The sequence below is a fragment of the Vicia villosa genome, linkage group LG5, assembly GCF_029867415.1.
Source record: "Vicia villosa cultivar HV-30 ecotype Madison, WI linkage group LG5, Vvil1.0, whole genome shotgun sequence".
Taxonomy (NCBI): Eukaryota; Viridiplantae; Streptophyta; class Magnoliopsida; order Fabales; family Fabaceae; genus Vicia; species Vicia villosa.
Window position 1 is genome coordinate 145,433,932 of NC_081184.1, and position 19,488 is coordinate 145,453,419.

Sequence of the window (19,488 nt, forward strand, 5' to 3'; positions counted from 1 at the left end):
CCAATCTGCATCATTGTACGCTTCTAGCACATAAGGAAATTTCTGATAATGTAGGCCGAGATCTATGGTCCTTTTAAGGTACCACATGACTCGCTCAATAGCTTGTCAGTGCTCGTTACTCGGTCTACTCGTAAATATGCATAATAATCCTACTACATATGCAATGCCAAGTCTAGTACAATCAGTGGCATATCTAAGGCTGGCTGCCAATGATGCTCGCATATTCAGTTTGTCTCACACTTTCACCAGTGTTCTTAAACAATTTCACACTTGGATCATATGGTGTGCACACAGGTTTACAATCAAAGTATTTATATTTATTTAAGATCTTCTCCACATAGTGTGATTGATCCAAATAAATTCATTGCTCGGTTCTCGTGATCTTGATACCAAGAATCACACTTGCTTCTCCAAGATCTTTCATATCAAAGTTGTTGCACAATAATGATTTCACACCATTAATGGTTTGAATGTTTGATCAAAATATGGCTAAATCGTCTACATAGAGACATATGATAGTGTAAATGCGATTCTCAGATTCATAATAAAAGCATTTGTCACTTTCATTCACTTTATACCCATTCAATATCATTAAATTATCAAAGTTTTCATGCCATTTTTAGGGGCTTGTTTTAATTCCTACAGAGACTTGTCTAACTTACAGACCTTGTTTCTTATCCGTGTATCACAAGTCCTTCTGGTTGTTCCATATAGATTTCTTCTTCGAAGTCACCATTTAGGAAGGTTGTTTTAACATCCATTTGGTATACTATTAAGTTATAAATAGCAGTTATTGAAATAAGTACCCTAATGGATGTAAACCTGGTGACTAGAGAGAAGGTGTCGAAGAAATTTATATTTTCTCTGTTTAAAATCCTTGGCTACAAGGCGAGCCTTGTATTTATCAATAGTTCCATCGGGTTTTAGTCATATTCTCTAAAGAGAATCCAAGAAAAAATTATACTTGATAATTTCTCAACTCAAACGAGGAGAAATTAACATTATTCTCTAAGGAGAACTCAAGAAAGTACTCGGAATATTCAACGAGTAGAAAGAAAGGGGGAGAAGTCGGCGCTTTGATAATTCAAAAAACGTAGAGTTATGAGAGTGAGAAAGGAAAAATCAAAATAAGTTTTTGATGTGTTTTGAAATGAAACGAGTGACTTTCTTATATAATGAAGTAAACTAGCCAAGATTTCTAATCTAAGCGATGTAGGACTAAAGAATTTTTCCAACTAACATACAATGTGGGACTTGACTTAATAAACTTTTTCAATTCATCTCCCTATATTGGAATATATACATAATGTTCCAACATTTTGTTTATCCAAAGTTTATTGCTTACATTCAATTGTGGAAATTTCTTAACAGACCTCCTAACCTTCTTGGCCACCCCTGGAGAAATTTCCAGAATGCCCCTATATTTCGGAAATGCATCTCCGAAATCACTTTTTTTTCTGAAAAAAAGGGTGATTTCGGAAGTGCACTTCCGAAAACACGAAAAAAAAGGTGTTTTCGGAGATGCATTTCCGAAAACACCCCTTTTTTGAGTTTTCGAAGATGCATTTCCGAAAACACCCCTTTTTGGGAAAGGGGGATTGTTCGGAGATGCATATCCGAAATATTGCAAGACCAAATTGGTCTTGGAATGTTTCGGATATACACTTCCGAAAGAATTCAATAATTATTAAAAAATTAAAATCAAAGTGAATCAATACAATTAATAGGTATAAAATCAAGGTGAATCAATAAAATAAAGGTGAATCAATAAAATCAAGGTGAATCAAAATTTCCTAAACAATTTTAAAGTTAAAAAGTATTTTACTAACTTATATAAATCAAAAACATTTTAATTTCATAATTAAATTTTGATTATTTAGAATTAAATATAAAATTTATTCTTTAAATAAAATTAAGACAAAATCTTTTTTTAATTTTTTAAACTAAATAAAAATTTATAACTCATTTTTAATTATGAATCAGAATAGAAATATATAAATATATAATAATAATTATTAATTTTATAAGTGAAATATATAAATATATAATAATTATTATATAAATATATAATAATATAATAATTATTATAAATTAAAACACTATTTTTTTAATTTTTTTAATTATTATATAAATATATAAATATATTTATAATTAATATATAATAATTATTATATAAATATATAATAATTTTTATAAATATATAATAATTATTATAATTATTATATAAATATATAAATATATAAATTAAAACACTCATTTTTTTAATTTTTTTTGTAAATATATAATAATTATTATAAATATATAAATAAAAAATTATAACTCATTTTGTAAGTGAAATTATTTTAATTTTTTTAATTAAAATTATTTTAAATTTTAAAATATGAATCAGGATAGAAATATATAATTATTATTATTCATAACTCATAAATTATATCAAAATATATAATTATTATTATTCATTACTCATAAATTATATCAAATTTATGATATATGAATTAGTTAATATCATAAAATTATTTTTTGGGATTTTTTTAGATTTTTTTTGTTGTTTCGGAGATGCATCTCCGAATTTGTCAAAATCCTAATTTTTGGGATTTTTTCGGAAATGCACTTCCGAAGTCTGAAAAAATTTTGAAAAAAAAATATTTCGGAAATGAATTTCCGAAGCTGGGTAAAATTGGGTTTTCGCAGGGGATGACCCCCATAGGGAGGTGGGTAAAGAAAAATTCTCAATTGTTTGTTGTCCAAACATTTAAATTCAAAGGTCAATCTTTCGGCAGAGGCAGGATTCAGGTCAATCTTCTCAGCCACATACTGATATGTCATATCCACCACCACGGTTTCAACTCATGTTTTAATCTCAGGATCAACCTCAAACTTCTAAATTAATATCTTTTTCTAGACGCTCATTAGACACTTTAGCCTTAAATAAGTTACTCCCTCCACTCCTCTCCTCTTGGATTTTCTTGCATCGACAATAAATAAATAAAACTAACTATACAAACTACGCATTCTATTGTGTTCGTTCGTTGTAACGTATCACCATTATTCCTCTCATCATCCGCATGGTATCAAATTCTTCTCCTCTAATGGTCCTAGGATTTTACTTACCTCTAGTTCCATTATTCTCTCCCGTCCTAGCAATTATGTCTGCATGGCATTCTTACAGTCCTGCTCCTACCACAATTTCCTTGAGCCACATATTCCTATAAAAGTTCTCTATCAATCTATAACATAATGTGTACCAAGTAATCTCTATCTAACAACGGATATCTTAAGGTTACATAGAAAGACTCCTTATTCTCATTCCACTTAGAAACATCGGATAACTTAGTCAATCAAACTTTCTAGACCAACACAATGTTGCTTCTCCTCTGGAGCTGTCAATCAAACTTTCTAGACCAACACAATGTTGCTTCTCCTCTGGAGCTTCATGGATGTTTTTTAAAGGTTATTAGTCAGGGTAAAACTAAAATCTCTATATTACCAACCCTTTGGAACTTCATGGAAGTTTTTCAAATATTTATGTAACCATGTATTTGTTTATACTCGGAACATGTTTATTGGAAGTACAGGAACCGTATTAGTTTGCTAGATTGGAAAATGACGGAAGTGCAGAATCCAAATATCTTTAAGAAATTGAAAGAAGAAAAAGAGTGGCTAATGGTAGAACGCACATAACTGAAGATGATTTGATTTTACATGAAATTCTTATTTCTTAAAGGCAGCCTCCATCTTTATTACTAGTTCCTCGAGTAAACAAACAAGATGTTGATTAAACGGACACCAGATTAAGGTAGAAAAAGACGCTGCCAGAGGATCTGTATTCAATCATTAATCAATATAACTTCAATTCTTCAAATATATTTTACATATTTAAGGTACAATAACCTCGTCATATTTTTAAATTTCACTGTTATAAAATATCCATAGACAAAATATGTAGCTCAGGATATTAAGTGTAGTAAATAGTAATGCTTCCATTTTTTAATATTAAGATTATATATGACTACTTCGGCAGTTATTATACAAAGAATATGATTCAACTAATATAATGTTTCTACTTGTAGGATTTTAACACATACAGGATATCTATTGCTTACGCCCCCTTTTATTCACTCTTCAGTATGTTGTATCATGTATATGGGACACCATGAGCTAGTGAAGCCGCTGAATAATGTGAATTTTAATTTCTTGAATATTGGTAAACCTTTCAAGCTTCATAAAGCATTCCAACTTCCATCCGTTGCTGTAATGAAACTCCTAAAGCAGGGAGGCCAGATCTACAATTGCTGTGCATGACTTCGTAAAAAGCAAGCATAATTTTATCAAACCAGCCACAGTTCAGGCCGATATAAAATCTTGTCTTCCCGCGAACATGAACAACACCAGCAAGTCGCGCTTCTTCTAAGCTGGAGACCTCTTCTATCTTTTGTGAATAGGATGAAAGATTGTCGGGACTGTTCTGTATATGTATTTTCAAATTATTTATGACTTGATCTACAAAATCAAATCCTTCTGTGTTTAGAGCATCTGCATAACCATATTGAATAACACAACAATATACCCCTTCGAGATTTGATTTCTTGATAACAATCCTCTCATGTGGAGCAACCTTGGGGACTAGTAAATATCGAAGAGTTGTAAATACCGCAACCTTATGAAGGGATTTCATGTTCTTTATGTAGTGTCCAAGAATAGGAGTTAGACCATCCTGAATGTTAGAATAGAAAAAGCATAATCCAGGAACCCTTTGAACACTGCAGTCGGCCAAAAGATCTTCAAGTCTCTCAAAAGTTATCTTGTGAGTTAACTCGTAATCTATCTTTCTTTGTCTACCATAAAACCAACCGAACATGATGAAGGCAAGGATAACTGATATGGCAAAAGGAATCCATCCGCCTTCAGCAAATTTGGTGAAAACTGCACTGACGTAAACCCCTTCCATAACAAAAAACACACAGAAGTACAGGGAAACCAGCACAACATGAGTTCTCCATATCATAATCATGACTAATGTAAGTAATATAGTGGTGATAAGCATCACCAGGCTCACAACAACACCTGCAACAAATGTTATACCATCAATGAGAAGATTGCAAAGACTAAATAGTTTCAAACAATAAAATAATACTTGGACACGTCTAGAACTAACAAAACCCTTCTATTCATCTATCTACTATGTATCGTTGACAAAGTTCAAATTCAAAAGAGTTGCTAAAAAATGTTACGTAGTTGATGAATTGAATAAAAGGGTATTTGTGTTCTCTTAATCATGTGATAATTGATTGATGTTATTATATGTCAAAAGAGCAATGGGTTTTAGAAATTGCCATACCGAAAGCATTTCCAATATCTTTTCCATCTCCAAATATAAGTATGACAGCAACGCAAAGGATCATAAGGATGTAGTTCACTTCAGGGGAGTAAACTTCTCCTTCATTATTAGGAGATGTGTGTACAATCTTTACTCGTGGAAAATAATCCAGCACTACAGATTGCTTGATCACAGAAAAGGTGGCTGATATCAATGACTGGCTAGCAACAATTGCAGCCGATGTTGCAATGATAAAGATAGGCCAGTAAACTGGAGTTGGTATAAATTTGTAAAAACCATCATTATGATCATTGGGATTTTTAATCAGGTATGCTGTCTGCCCCGCATAAGTCAGAACTAAAGATGGGTAGATTGTGAATATAAAAGCTAGCTGTTACCAAAATAACAAAAAGAAAGATCATTACTTGCTGAAAAGGAATCACAATCTTGAACTAGAGGTCAAAAATCATAAAAGTTACCTGAATGGACCGCGGATTGAAATGACCAAGATCAGCAAACATTGCCTCAGAACCTGTCAAAGTGAAGAAATAAATAAAGAACAAGCAGGAAAAAAAAGTACTATAATATGCATGCATGTCCATTTGGATAAGTACATCTTCCCATGCAAAATAAAAAGTGATCAAATTTTAAAATTGAGTACTGGATTGGTATATTAATGTCAAAGGTCAAGAGACTCGGAATAATAAAAGAACTGGCTTGCTCATCTAGACAAGCTTCCTCCTAATTTTCAGTGCTTGGACGTGTTCTAGCGAGTCCCTCGCTATTAGTTTGCAAGATATTCTTTTGCTCAATTCACATAAAACGGCATTATTTAGTCTATGACTTGCTCAGCAAGTAGTAGAACATAAAACATGAATATATAATAAGATTTGACAGAGAAAAAAAAATAAAGTTGTCCTTCAGTGATGATTTTTTCAGACTTGCGTCAAAAAGGCATGTCTTGCAAGATGCAAAAAGGGTGGACAAGAATAATAACAGTAAGATACATACCGGTAATGCAAAGGACGGTACCACCAAGTAAAAGCCACCCAGATTTTCCATTCCTCAAAAAGAACTGGACAATGTAGTGCGGAGATAAAGCCTTGAATATACTTGGATAGTTGTGTATGATGCTGTAAATTCCCACGAGTGGAGTACAGAGAGTCCATGCACCCATTATTGGAGAAAAGAGGAAACTGACACGGGATGTACCATATTTTTGCAACAAAAACAGAAAGATCAAAACAACTGCAGAGAGTGTTTCTACCCATGCTGCAAAAGCATATGCAAAGACAGGAATCAGATTACATAAACCAGGAGAACAAATTGCATTATAAAGTCAAAAATCTGACATGCTAGAACTAGAAAAGTAGAAACCCCCTATTTAATTTGACATTGTTACATGCCAAACAGATTGATTATATCGGACATGCACAAAACTGTGTTATTCAAATCATTCAAATAATTTGATGGTCACAAGCTACTCATCCTAAGAGTGATGGTCACAAGCTACTCATCCTAAGTAGGTATCCCAGTATACAATAACAGGAAGTAATGTACTTAATGGGGGGGCGAAGAACTTGTGCACAAAATGTACTAAAACAAAAGTGGCATTGTAGGGTTACTTTATTGCCCATTTTTTCTGTTCATAGGCATTTGTTTGTGAATAATGCATGGTCATTTTCTCCCCTTTGTTACAGTTTCCTAAACAAAAACTTATAATAACATTGAACATGGTTCCAACAGTAAGGGTTCAAGAAGGCATCCTGCTCAACATTTGAACACAATCTGAGCAAGAAAACCAATTTCTTGTTTGCAAATATTTTGTGAAAGTTGCCATGTGTCAAAACCTACTTAAATAATGGCAAGGGGGTAAAAACAACACACAAGGTATAAAAAATTTGGAGTTGTAACTGAAAACTTACTTTTGCTAAAAGAAGGAAAAGGCGCTCTAACTCCATCCATTGCAGACAAGACTGAGAATGTAAGCAAATCCACAAATTAACCCAAGCAAAACCACATTTCAAAGAGACTGAAAATAAAAATTCACAAACCTGAAATTGCAGGTGTGAGTATACCATCACCAATAAGCATACAAGTACCCAACATAGCAATGAAAAGCAAAAGCCTTCTCGCAACGAGGCTAGACTCGAACAGCTTAGCAAGCCAAGTATGCGACTCAGTAACCCTAGGTGAGTTCAAACCAACCTGTTTAGAAGGCAAGATCCCAATATTGAAATGGCGGCAAAGTAACGAATACAGAGCAAATGTCCCTCCTACAATGCAATTGAAATTCATTATTGTAAAAATTTAAGTGCATGCTTGGTTCTGCAACAATAAAAATTGATTTTGACTCAATTGATTTTGTAAAATTCCTTTTACTTAAAAGTGAGTTGACTCTAACGTTGGTTTGTATTTGAATGTGTTTAAGTAAAAATAAGTTCTCAACAACAAATTTCACTACAAATCATAGCTTCAATTTAGAATCAATTCGAAGAGCAAAATCAATTATACTTAAAAGCAATTAAACATGTCAAATCAATTTTACACCTCCAGAATCAATTCTAGCTGCTCCAAACATGAAACTAAACATAAGGTTAGGAAAAGTAACAGTAACCTAGTAGTAACACAGAACTAACACAAACACCTGACACAACCGCAATTATACTTAAGAGCAATTAAACATGTCAAATCAACTTTACACCTCCAGAATCAACTTTTCATGGCTTGGAAGTGGTCCTTTTGCGGAAAAATTACTCATCCCAATTACTCTTTTTACGAGTTTTGTAAGGAACCGTTATTTTTTCTCTCGTAGGTGTAATTGGATAGTAATCTTTCATTTTGTCGGGGTTTCCCGTTTCTTCTTGTAATCGGGTTGGAGAACCCTTAGTTCTCCCATTAATATATTTCTTGATTACAAAAAAAAAAAAAAAAACTTTACACCTCCAGAATCAATCCTATCCGCTCCAAACATGAAACCAAACATAGGATTAGGGAGAAGAACAGGAACCTAGTAACCTATTAGTAACACGACTAACCTAGACACCCGACACAACCTCGATTATACTTGAGAGCAATTAAACATGTCAAATCAATTTTACACCTCCTGAATAAATTCTAATCACTTCAACCATGAAGCTAAACAGAGGGTTAGGGGAAGTAGTAGTAACCTAGTAGTAATACAAAACAACCACAGACACCTAACAGGCTGGCACAACCACAATTATATTTAAGAGCAATTAACAAGTCAAATCAATTTTTCAGCTCCATATTAATCAATTCTAGCCGCTCCAAACATGAAACTAAACAACATAAGGTTAAGGAAAATAACAGTAACCTACGACACCAGACACAACCACAATTATACTTTAAGAGCAATTAAACATGTCAAATCAATTTACACCTCCAGAGTCAATTCTCGCTGCTCCAAACATGAAACCAAACATATGGTTAGGGAAAGTAACAGTAACCTAATAGTAACACAAAACTAACACCGAACATAACGCTAACATTTGCATGAATTAGTTAGATCACATGGTCAATTGACGTGTTGGACACAAACAAGCCTTCAATCAGACATGTCTGTCACATACATACACCACAATATCAATACTAAGTTAAAGGTAAGAGACGAAAGCTACCTTCGCCGTGATCATCAGCTTTGATGGCGATGTTAGCATACTTAACAAGACCAATGAGAGTGAGAGTCCAGAACATAATACTGTAAATTCCCAAATAGTCCTCTTCAGTCGGAGAATTGAGAGGCATTGAAGGGTAAACATAAAGCGGTGAAGTAACAAGCCCTCCGAAAACCACACCTAGAGTCTTGTACGCAAGGACTATATTGCCCTTTTTCCCCTTCCCCTGCAATTGCATGGTTGATTAATTCATAAAAATAATAAATAAAAAAAACCCAGAAAGAACCGAAGAAAACGAGTAATAAACCTGTTTTTGAATACATGCATGAGAATCGGGAACATTGAGAACGACGTCGTTTGAGGAAGGAGGATCCATGGAGGCAAACTGAGAAAACTAAACTAAAAGTGTAAAACAAAACTAGTCGCCAAAGAAACAGTCACTAGTCACTCGTCTCCACGTGAATATGAATATACACCATGAGGTGAGAGATAGTGACGAGTGGGGTATATATAACAAGGTAGAACACCGCCACACTCCCATAATTCATTGTAAAGTGGGAGTTGATTTGTGGACCCATAGATTAATCATGTGAAACAAATACTAATCTCTAACAAATTATACGGAAATTTTGTTTTTTTAAGTTTCGATGAATAATTAATGTATCTTAATTATATGTTAGATGCATTAATTATTTATTTAAAAAGTAAAATTTAATTTATAATTTATTATAAATAATTTGTTATAAGGTACTAGTACATATTTTTTCATTTCTTTAAATTTTAATTTCGCACTAATTGTATTATTTCAATGAGATAAAAGATAGTGTATTTATACATTGTAAAATTATTTTATATTATACACTGTAATTTTTTCTTTATACCAAAAATATATTTAATTAGATTGACATTTTTAAATATGTTTTAATTATACATTAATTACAATTATTAAGTATATTAAATTATATTATTTTTTTCAAATAGGTTCTTTAATATTATTATTAATTTTAAATATGAAAAAAGTATCATATATTAAATAAAAAATCACTTCAACATTTTTTATCAAAATTGGAGATGAGAGACTAAAATTATTAAAAACAGATAAATACAGAGATTTTGTGAACAGAAAAAAATAGGAGAACAAAAACTATAATTTAGAAAAAAAAAATTATTGTATAAACTTTTTGAAATAATTTATTCTAAAATATTATAAGTTAGTAAAAATAAACTTCAACCTTAGCCAAAAAGGACAATAAATGATTAAAAGTGTCTTTAATTCTTACAAAATAATGAGTTTTTATGGTAGGGGTGGGGTTTGTTTGATTTTGTTTTGTAAAATTACTTTTTGGTTTTTAAAATGTAAAAAATAGTAAAATTTAATTGATAATTTAGTTTTATAAAATTATTTTTGAAAATTATTTTTTATATAAGAATTTTAAAAATTAAAAAATTTAAAGATTTTGGTTTTTAATATTTTTGAGTAGGGATGTAAATGAATATCTATGGGGACGGATATCTGTCCTGTGATACCCCTATCCGGTAAACGGATAATCCGCATGTTTTAAGGTATTCGTAGATATTTTCAGATAACAAAGAATCACATTATTTTTATAAAATTATGTTTTGAAAAAAATTCAATTTCTTTTAAAAACACAAGAAATAATCATAACATAACATTCATACAACTTATTTTAACAACAAAATTTTATTAAATTAATTTTCTTCATTTTCACCAAAGCACAATATCGCGTACATTTTATTTATAATAAAAAATTAATAATATTGACATTGTGAGTTATGGTGAAAGAGCGGATGATGGAATAGTAGAAAGGATGACACTAATTACACAGAAAAAGAGCGATATTGGTTGATTAGACGGTGGGATTATTGAAGTGAGATATGGAGTATAGAAGAAGCATAAATATGAAATGGCCAGTAAAATTTGTATAGAACATAAATGTTTTTTCGAAGAAAACTTAAAAAAGAAATGAGGAGACTAAATTTTTAGTTTCTTAGAAGATGAAAAGATAGAGTATAATAAATTAATAATATTTTAAGTAATTTTTATAATTTATTAATGGATATGGATATCCGTAGACACAATAATATTAAACCCGTATCCATATCCATAAATAAACGGATATTTAAATATTCATTTATTTTATTTATGAATATCTATTAAGCTACTCGCCCCGTATACAGATTTTATTCGCGGGTATTCGCGGACATGAATATTTTTGCCATCCTTAATTTTGAGAATTGAGAGGAAGAAAAAAAAATGATAGAAAAACTTATTAATGACAAATTTACAATATTATTCAATTTTAAAATGTAAAATATTTCTATGAATCATTTTGCTTTTATAAAACTCGTGTCAAAAAATTCACAAATAATGTAAACAATATTTGGAATATTTTTGTACATAATTCACTTTCCTTATATTTCTAATATTTTGATAAAAAGTCATTCTATATTTCTATTCTTTTTCTATTAGTTGTATTTATTTTGATAAAAATACCCCGTTCCTTTTTAAGAGAGAAATTTCACTTTTTAAATTCATTGAATAATCAATGTATCTCATGTATAAAGAAACCAAATACATTAATTATTCAATAAACCTAAAAAACGACTTATCTCTTATAAAAAGGAACGGAGGTAGTAATTTATTAATAAAATTCAAGAAAAAATAACAGTTTAAAAATTCAACCCGTAAATTCATACATGTCATGTTAAAAAATTGTGTGCAGAATATTTCTAAAATAATGCACAACTACACATATTTAAGACCATACTTCTAAGGAAGAATATCTGTGAATATGTTTAATATAGCATTTACTATGCATATATAAATATAATTAATTTAAAAATATTTTAAAATATAGGTTTAATTATAATTTTGTTCCCACTATTTTATCCGATCTTTAAAATTAATTTATTATTTTAAAATTTAAACTGTTTTGATATCTTTTTCATACTTTTAAAAACAATATTTTTATTTTTTAAATGACAAATTTTTTGTGAAACATAACAAATAATCGTATAAAAATTTATTGTAGAATTTTATAAATAAAAATATAAGTGAAAAAGCGAACGTCTCATCAATTTTCTCCAAATAAACATGAAAAGAGATCAAAACTATTTAAATTTAAATATATGCACCGATTTCGTGAATAAGTTAAAATTCAGGGATCAAAACTATAATTTAGCTTTAAATATTATGAATTTCATATTTTAATTTAATATAATTAATCTTATATTTAAATATTTTGAAATATACTTCGATTAAAATAAAATATATTAAAAAAATATTTAATGGAAATACACCGACAATGTAAAACAGTTTTACACTGTCAATGAAATCTAAACCGTTAATTTTTTTTAACGTTTGACTTTTTTTTAAAATCACATATAAAATATTTATTTTTAAAGGTTGTGATGCACTGACCGTGTAAAAAATTTAACACTGACAGTGCACTATCTTTAAGCTCTTAAAAAATAAATTATATATAAAACAAGTTTTTTTTAATTTTAATATATATTTCAAAAATAAATCTATCAAAATCTCTAAAATAATTTTTAAAAGTAAAATTACCAAATATATTTATTTTATTTTTTCTTCAAAACAAATTTTAAAAAATAATTTGTAAAATAATTTTTTTAAACTAAAAAACCAAAACTCATTTAAACAAGCGCTAAATCTCTACTAAAATTTAGTCCACTTTAATTAATATTGTAGTTTATAAATAAGTGTCTATTAAAAATGCTTTTAATATTATAGTCTATTTTTTAAATTTTCATTATTAAAATAATTTCAATAGAATGCAAATAAAGATTAAAGGCGAATAAATATTTTGAAGAAGTTAAACTTAAAATTTTCTGATTTCATGTGGATTGAAAATATGTTTGACTTTAAACAAGAGGATAAAAAAATAATATTGCTAGTTTTGTATTTACTTTAAATTTAAATTATTTTTATATATTTTCTAAAATTTGATATTCCAGTAAATATATGCTTTCTTACCAAAGTTATCCTAATTTATAAATAAATGAGCCTGATTGTCGATCCATTTCTATTTCTTTTTGTAGTTTTATTCTTTATCTAGAAATAGTAATATAAACAAAATAAATAATCTTTCTTTTGAAGTAAAAAATTTATGTTATTAGCTATTACGTGTTCGTCTAGAAAAAAAATTACTCTTTTGTTTGTTTTAATTTTTAATACATTTTCCAAATACTTGCACATCCTTGTTAAAGAAGAGCCAACAAACGCATATTCTATGCTTCTTTGTTTTAAGTAAGTTTCTTAAAATCATTTCGATCTTTACTGAAAAAAGGTAGCCAGCCACAAACCAAGAATTTTTCCTCGCACCTTTTTTAAGAGAAAAAAAAATATGCATTAAGTTAATTGTGTAACATAGCTTAATGATGAATCTATATTTTATATTGTCAATGTATTATTTTTAAACTATTTTTTTAATTTCATACTGTCAAATGTACATTTTTATCAAAATGTATTTTAATAAATAAATTTTAAAAAAATTATTTAAAAACTTTTATGATTTATCGAATATTAGAATGATTATATCAAATTTTAACAAAATCTTTATCTTATGAAAATATGAGTTTTGCCCTGATTTTTATGATATATACTAGATTATTTTGAAAATAATGGATAATTAACGATTTTTTTTGGAAAATTCCAGCTTAGCTCAAGTCTTTTGGCTAATTTTTCCAAATTTTTGAGAAATGCATGATAATTTATAGATTTTTTTTTTTGGAAAAAAAAAATCCAATTTTAAGCAATTGTTTTGGATAAAGCATTCTGAATTTTAAAAATGAACATTTAAAAAATTTGATAAGTAACATGGTTTATTGGATATATTAAAAATCTAATATTAGTAATTTCTTTTTGGATTTTTAAAAAAATCGGTTAGGAAGTAAGGATTTTAATTTTTTAAATAATTTTTTGACATTATTAAATAACAATAAAACATACATTTACAAATTTTAACATATCATGAACCCAAGTTTCATAACATGAATTAACATTTAAAAGTGTTTGTACAATCACAACCCGACAAAATATATACATATAATCTCACAAGGATTGGACCATATCAATACAAAACAAAATATATTGACTTCCTAGCATCTTGTTGCCATTGCCTTATACGTCCTAAGTATGTTCTTTCTTATGCTTTTTCACATTTATTAGAGTTCTGTCTCCAGCGTTTGTTGAGCAATGGCATAAGGAGACATCCTCCTTTCATCTTCCAATTGGTGAGATAAAGATTATCATGGATGATGTCTCATGCCTCTTCCATCCCCATTGTAGGTAACTTCTTCATCGCTCCTCTCATTAACTAGGAGCTTGAATGTATTATGGATGAGCATTACTTGGGGGTTACCAAGACCATGGTCTTGGACGAGTTCAGGTTTAATAAGGGGTCTCACTTTTGTCTCTCCTTATTCCGAGATACGTATCACACTATGGTGGAGCAGTTTATGTATGAGGCGACCGCTAGGGCATACATGTTGCATCTTGTAGGATGTACTATCCTAGCAGATAAGTCTCATGTATATATCGATTCCAAATACATATCTTTATTTTTTGAGGTTGAGCATGTCGACTGGGCATGTGGGTATGCTGCTTAGGCGGTACTATATATTGCCTTTCGAGAGGCTATTGTCTTTGAGAGGAGGAAGCTTGCCGATTATATGAGTCTATTTCATATATGAATATTTATTATATTTTATTTATTTAGTTTTTATTTATCAAATACATTTTGTATATATAATTTCTTCTTCTTGTGTAGTGTTGGATATAAGAGCATTTCACATCCATTTGTGAAAGATGTGCTCGTGTTCCTATCACTGGATCCCCATGGGCTACCAGATAAATGGCCAAATATTCACATCTATGAGGTCTTCATGAGTGCAGGTGGAGTGTCATTGTACCGATCATAGATGATGTCATAAGAACACCCTGCGTATAGCATAGAGTGCATCGAGACTTTGATGACACATCCTTATTTTTAGGTTATATGCGATCAGAGAATTCATTGGCTAGATATTTACCTGAGAGGTGACTTCTCCTGCTTGGGTATGTCCAAGGCATCCCTCGATGAGTTCCTGTTGTGCCATTTAATAGGGTCGGCCCAAACAATTTAGAAGCCCTGGTCTATTTTTACATTATGCCCTAATAGATGAAAATAGAATGGATTAAAACAAATTATATTTCATTTAAACTGTAAATAAAATTAATTATATGGAAAAAAATGATATAGAAATATTCTATAAAATTTTTACTTATTGAACTTTAGTTATTCGCTTTTTTCTAATCCTACATTCTTTGATTTATAAGAAAAATTTATACTATTTAAAGAAGGGTAATAATTCTTTAAACAATTTCGACAATGTTAATAATAAAGTATTTTAATTAATAATTAATCAACAATGTGAAATTATAAAATATAAGAGTATAATTTGAATTTTCAAGGTCTGACAACTACTGTGTCAAATTTATTATTGGGTCAATTCACAATGAAAATCTAAATTAATGAAAAAACTTGTAAAAAAAGTAAGACAAAAATATATTCAAAAATCATTTAAATCAAATAATTTAATTTATTAATTTCATATATTTAATAATACTTTAAGTAAAATGAAATAATCCATTTTTTAACGTTTTAAAATATTATTATGAAGGAAAACAATACCCAAAAATAATATTGTACAACATTTAATTCTAAAAAATAATAACAAATGAGTTCATCATATAATAAAATTTTAATTATTCAATTATATCACCTCCTTAAAATGTTATTATTTAAAATAAAACTTAAAAGATTGAATTAAAATAAAATTTGAAATATTTTAAGTTGTAACAAATTTTATTTTAAAAAATTGTATTTATATTATATAATAAAGGAAATGAAGTTTTTCTTTATAGTGAAATCTGCGTGTCCACCCAGCAATGTTTCAACCCAAAAGCTATAAGGTTTTGCTTCAGTTGTGCTACTCTAGACCTGCGGAAGACAGGTGCTGCATGCAAAGGCCTAAGTCCCGCGATGTGCAGAGAGTGTACACCAGTCACATAATGATATCTTTAATAATGAAAAAAATAAAAACTATACATAATGAGTTGAAAAGCTGAGATTCGAACCAGCAAGGTTTCAATCCAAAAGCACGCCCTGTACCGCTTGACTTTAGCAAAATAATTAATGTAAGTTAGCACAAACCTTATATATTATTTACTATATTTTTATATCAAGCCCATCAATTAAAATTGGACCCTTTAAATTTGGAGGCCCTGTGCGGTAGCGCTCTTTGCACCCCTACAGGGTCGGCTCTGCCATTTAAGGGCATTGATAGATGGTTTATGTCTAACATTATCAATAGTGTCATTGCTATTATAGATATTTGTTATTGACTAGATCCCCAAATTTAAATTTAAATTTTTAAAAGGTATTGAAACGTTAAAAACTATGGCAAGCGGAAGTATCGTATTTAGATTGAAAGTCGTCTAAACTGAACCAATTATTGGAACCTCAGATATGTGTACAACCTTTAGTATAGGATAACAATGATACAAAAGATTAACTAATTAAATTCTCAATCAACCGTTCTAATGAAATCACCTAAGCAACCAATTTTCAATGAATTCAATAGAACAGCTCAAAGTATCAATTTATAAATCATTTGGCGTGCAGTCAATTTTTTAGATTTTCCTTTTGAGTTTGTTTATATCAAAATCCTCTTACAATCTATTTGATTGTAAGGAAATCAACAAATCAATAATACTTTTAACAATCAATGGAAAATCTTTACGAATCAATTTCCCAATCAATATGAAGAGATAGAGAGAGGGGGGGAGAGGGGACACAAAGAGTTGTTTGGGCAGTTCACTGATCTTTCTCACTACGGCCACGTTTGCCTCCAATTCCAATTATGAATTGAGATATCAATCTTACTATGCAAAAAATTGTTTACGAGAGACGTGAAACAATCCAACCCTACAAACAGTGTGTTTGATATTGATCCTTGCACTTCTCAAACCTTTTTTAAAGACTAGATTAGTGACAATAATATAAGTGATGCTTATTCTTGACGGAATCAATAAACCCAAAAACTTTAGAAGTGTCTTTTTTAGAGGTAAGACTCTCTTTAGTGAGCATTGTAAAAGTTAGGGAATCTTTTGATGATGCGAGGGGTCCATATGTGGATGTTGCTAAATCATTGGAATCCATATAAGAAAGAAACTCCAACGTTGATGTTATTGAAGAAGGGAAACTTATCCCATCAAGATTAATATTAGATATGTTTCTCGTGGATTTGGCTTTCCAAAACTTATTAATCCAGACCTGGAAATTATAGATAATTACAAAGATACATGAAAGATGAGAGTCTACATTAAATCCTATATGTGCCTTAACTATTGCAAACCTAGTGATAACAAGGTTAGGTGGCAGGTAGAGTCTCAATCACATTCTCGTACTCATGGTCATAACCTTTTTCCTGTTGACACTAAGGTTGAAATGGCACGTCGAGTACAACATGATCTCAAATTTGTTGTTGATGCAAAAAAGTTCCCTTGGGTGAAACAATATATTATGGTGATGACATATATCTTCAGAGATGCACACCAAGGTAAAATATGCCCATCGAGATGTGGGTATGTCCTCTGACGGGGCAGTGTTGCATTTTGGCCTTGAAAAGAGATTATGTTGTTGTCTCGATGAGTGTAAACTTCCACTCCACGAGCGCATATTCTCCAAAATGGGGTTCAGTCTCCCTTTTAATGATTTTGATGTTTGGGTCATGAACCAACTTGGAACCTCTCCCTCCCAATTGCACTTTAAGATTTGGGATTATGTTAAGGCCTTTCAGCACTAATGTGAATATGAAAACAATGTCCCCACTCTGACGCTTTTCTTCTATCTCTTTAACATTCATCCCACTCGAATCAGGGTCAAGGATTGCTTTCATTTAGGTTAGGGAAGAAGATATTTGAAGTCTATATGGATAATTTCTTGAATGTGGCGGGCTCTTCCAGATCACCATCACTTACCCCCGACATAGGCATACATGAAGAATACCCGCCATACAACTCATTCGACCAACAAACATCACAGTACCCCAACCAACCATTGAACTTCAACACACCCCCACAACCATTGTATTTTAACCAACCTGATTCCACCACCAACTACCAAAGACCAAACTTCGAGGCCGCACCTACCGGAGAAATTTCGTCCCACCGAGACAAAGCTTTGAAGGCGTCGCGTGTAACATCCCGATTTTATTAATATTTTTATTAATTATATTAGTAATTATATTATTTGGTGTTTTTAATAATTACTTATTTATTTAGTTATTATGTAATATAATAATTATTTAAGTATTTAATTATGAGTGTGTGTTTGTGTTATTTGGCTTAATTGAGTAATTAGAGAGATATTATGAAATGGGCCTAAGTAGTAGAATTATAATACTAGAAATAGATTGGTGGGTTAAGCCCAATTAACATAAGTGAGATAGTAAGAGGAAGTTAGGGTTTTAGAGGTTACTATTTTTCATTTGGGAAAAAAGATAGAAAGAAGAGAAAAGAGGCAAAAGAGAGAGAACAATGGTGGAAGAGAAAAGCTAGAGGAAACCCCGTTTTTCGCAGCTATGTTTCAGCCTAGAGTCATCTTGGCAAAACGAACGTATCTCTCAATCCAACCGTTGGATCGTTATGGTACTTGGACACAATGTTCCTGACTCATAGAGGTAAGTTATGACCGGAGCGATTTTGATTTTGAGGGTTTTAAGTATGTCTGATAAGATGATTCCCGAACTGGTTTTTAGGTGTGTCTCCAAATGATGTTAGAAAGGATTTCTTTTGGAGAAAAGCTTAGAGCTATGGTGAAAGAGTCCAAATTTATCAAGGTAAGGGTGGGGTTCTTTCATGATAAAGGGTTGTATGATAGTATGTTATGGTGGGTAGATTCTATACTTGATATTCATGTTCTTCTATGTGCAATTTTGGGTATTTGATGGTTTGTTGGAATGTGATAAGTTGTGTGCAATTGATAATCTATGTGTATTAGATTATTGTGTTTTTTGTGAGTAAACCATTGATAGTGAAATAATGGATTTTGTTGTAGAATTATAAATGTTAGGGTTTATGTTAGATTTTCATGAAATTGAATTTTAATCATGTTTTTATATGAATTGATGATGATAAATGACATGTACAGTAGATGCTAGGAATTGGAAAATAATGGAATAGAAATATAATTGAATTAAAATTTATAGTGTGATTATTAATTGGTTCATTGATTAATAGTTGAATTAATTTCAATTAGTCTATTTAATTCGAAAATACTTGGACTTAGATAAATTATTCGGTTTGTCGGTAAACAACGGTATCTTGAGAATTTGACCGTAATCATGTTTTGGGATTTAGTAAATAACATAGGGATTATGGTAGGACAGTAAGTAGTGAATTTAACCGAATGAATCGGATAATCAGTGAAGTAATTGAATTGTGTC

The 19,488-nt window shown here is 30.3% G+C and overlaps 1 protein-coding gene across 2 annotated transcripts; it reads right to left on the reverse strand.

The window, feature by feature from the left end:
• Nucleotides 1-3,885: 3,885 nt before the first annotated feature.
• Nucleotides 3,886-9,464, reverse strand: LOC131602983 (probable potassium transporter 17). Of its 2 annotated transcripts, XM_058875216.1 has the most exons (8): nt 9,263-9,464; nt 8,959-9,181; nt 7,372-7,593; nt 7,243-7,293; nt 6,329-6,589; nt 5,797-5,849; nt 5,339-5,708; nt 3,892-5,064 (listed from the first exon to the last, which is right to left on the reverse strand). In XM_058875216.1, exons 1-8 carry the CDS (start codon nt 9,329-9,331, stop codon nt 4,214-4,216), a joined length of 2,100 nt encoding a protein of 699 aa, XP_058731199.1. In that variant the 5' UTR covers nt 9,332-9,464; the 3' UTR covers nt 3,892-4,213. The 2 variants fall into 2 exon arrangements, with proteins under 2 accessions (XP_058731200.1, XP_058731199.1); XM_058875217.1 differs by lacking the exon at nt 9,263-9,464 and having other exon boundaries at nt 3,886-5,064; nt 7,372-7,525; nt 8,959-9,084.
• Nucleotides 9,465-19,488: the final 10,024 nt, after the last annotated feature.

Bases quoted from the DNA above. Each gene is read 5' to 3' on its own strand.
- LOC131602983 (XM_058875216.1), bottom strand. From the start codon at position 9,331: ATGGATCCTCCTTCCTCAAACGACGTCGTTCTCAATGTTCCCGATTCT. The intron at 5,850-6,328 runs GTATGTATCTTA...TCACTTTGACAG, and splicing joins TACCGTCCTTTGCATTACCG to GTTCTGAGGCAATGTTTGCT. The intron at 5,709-5,796 runs GTAACTTTTATG...TTTTGGTAACAG, and splicing joins TCAATCCGCGGTCCATTCAG to CTAGCTTTTATATTCACAAT.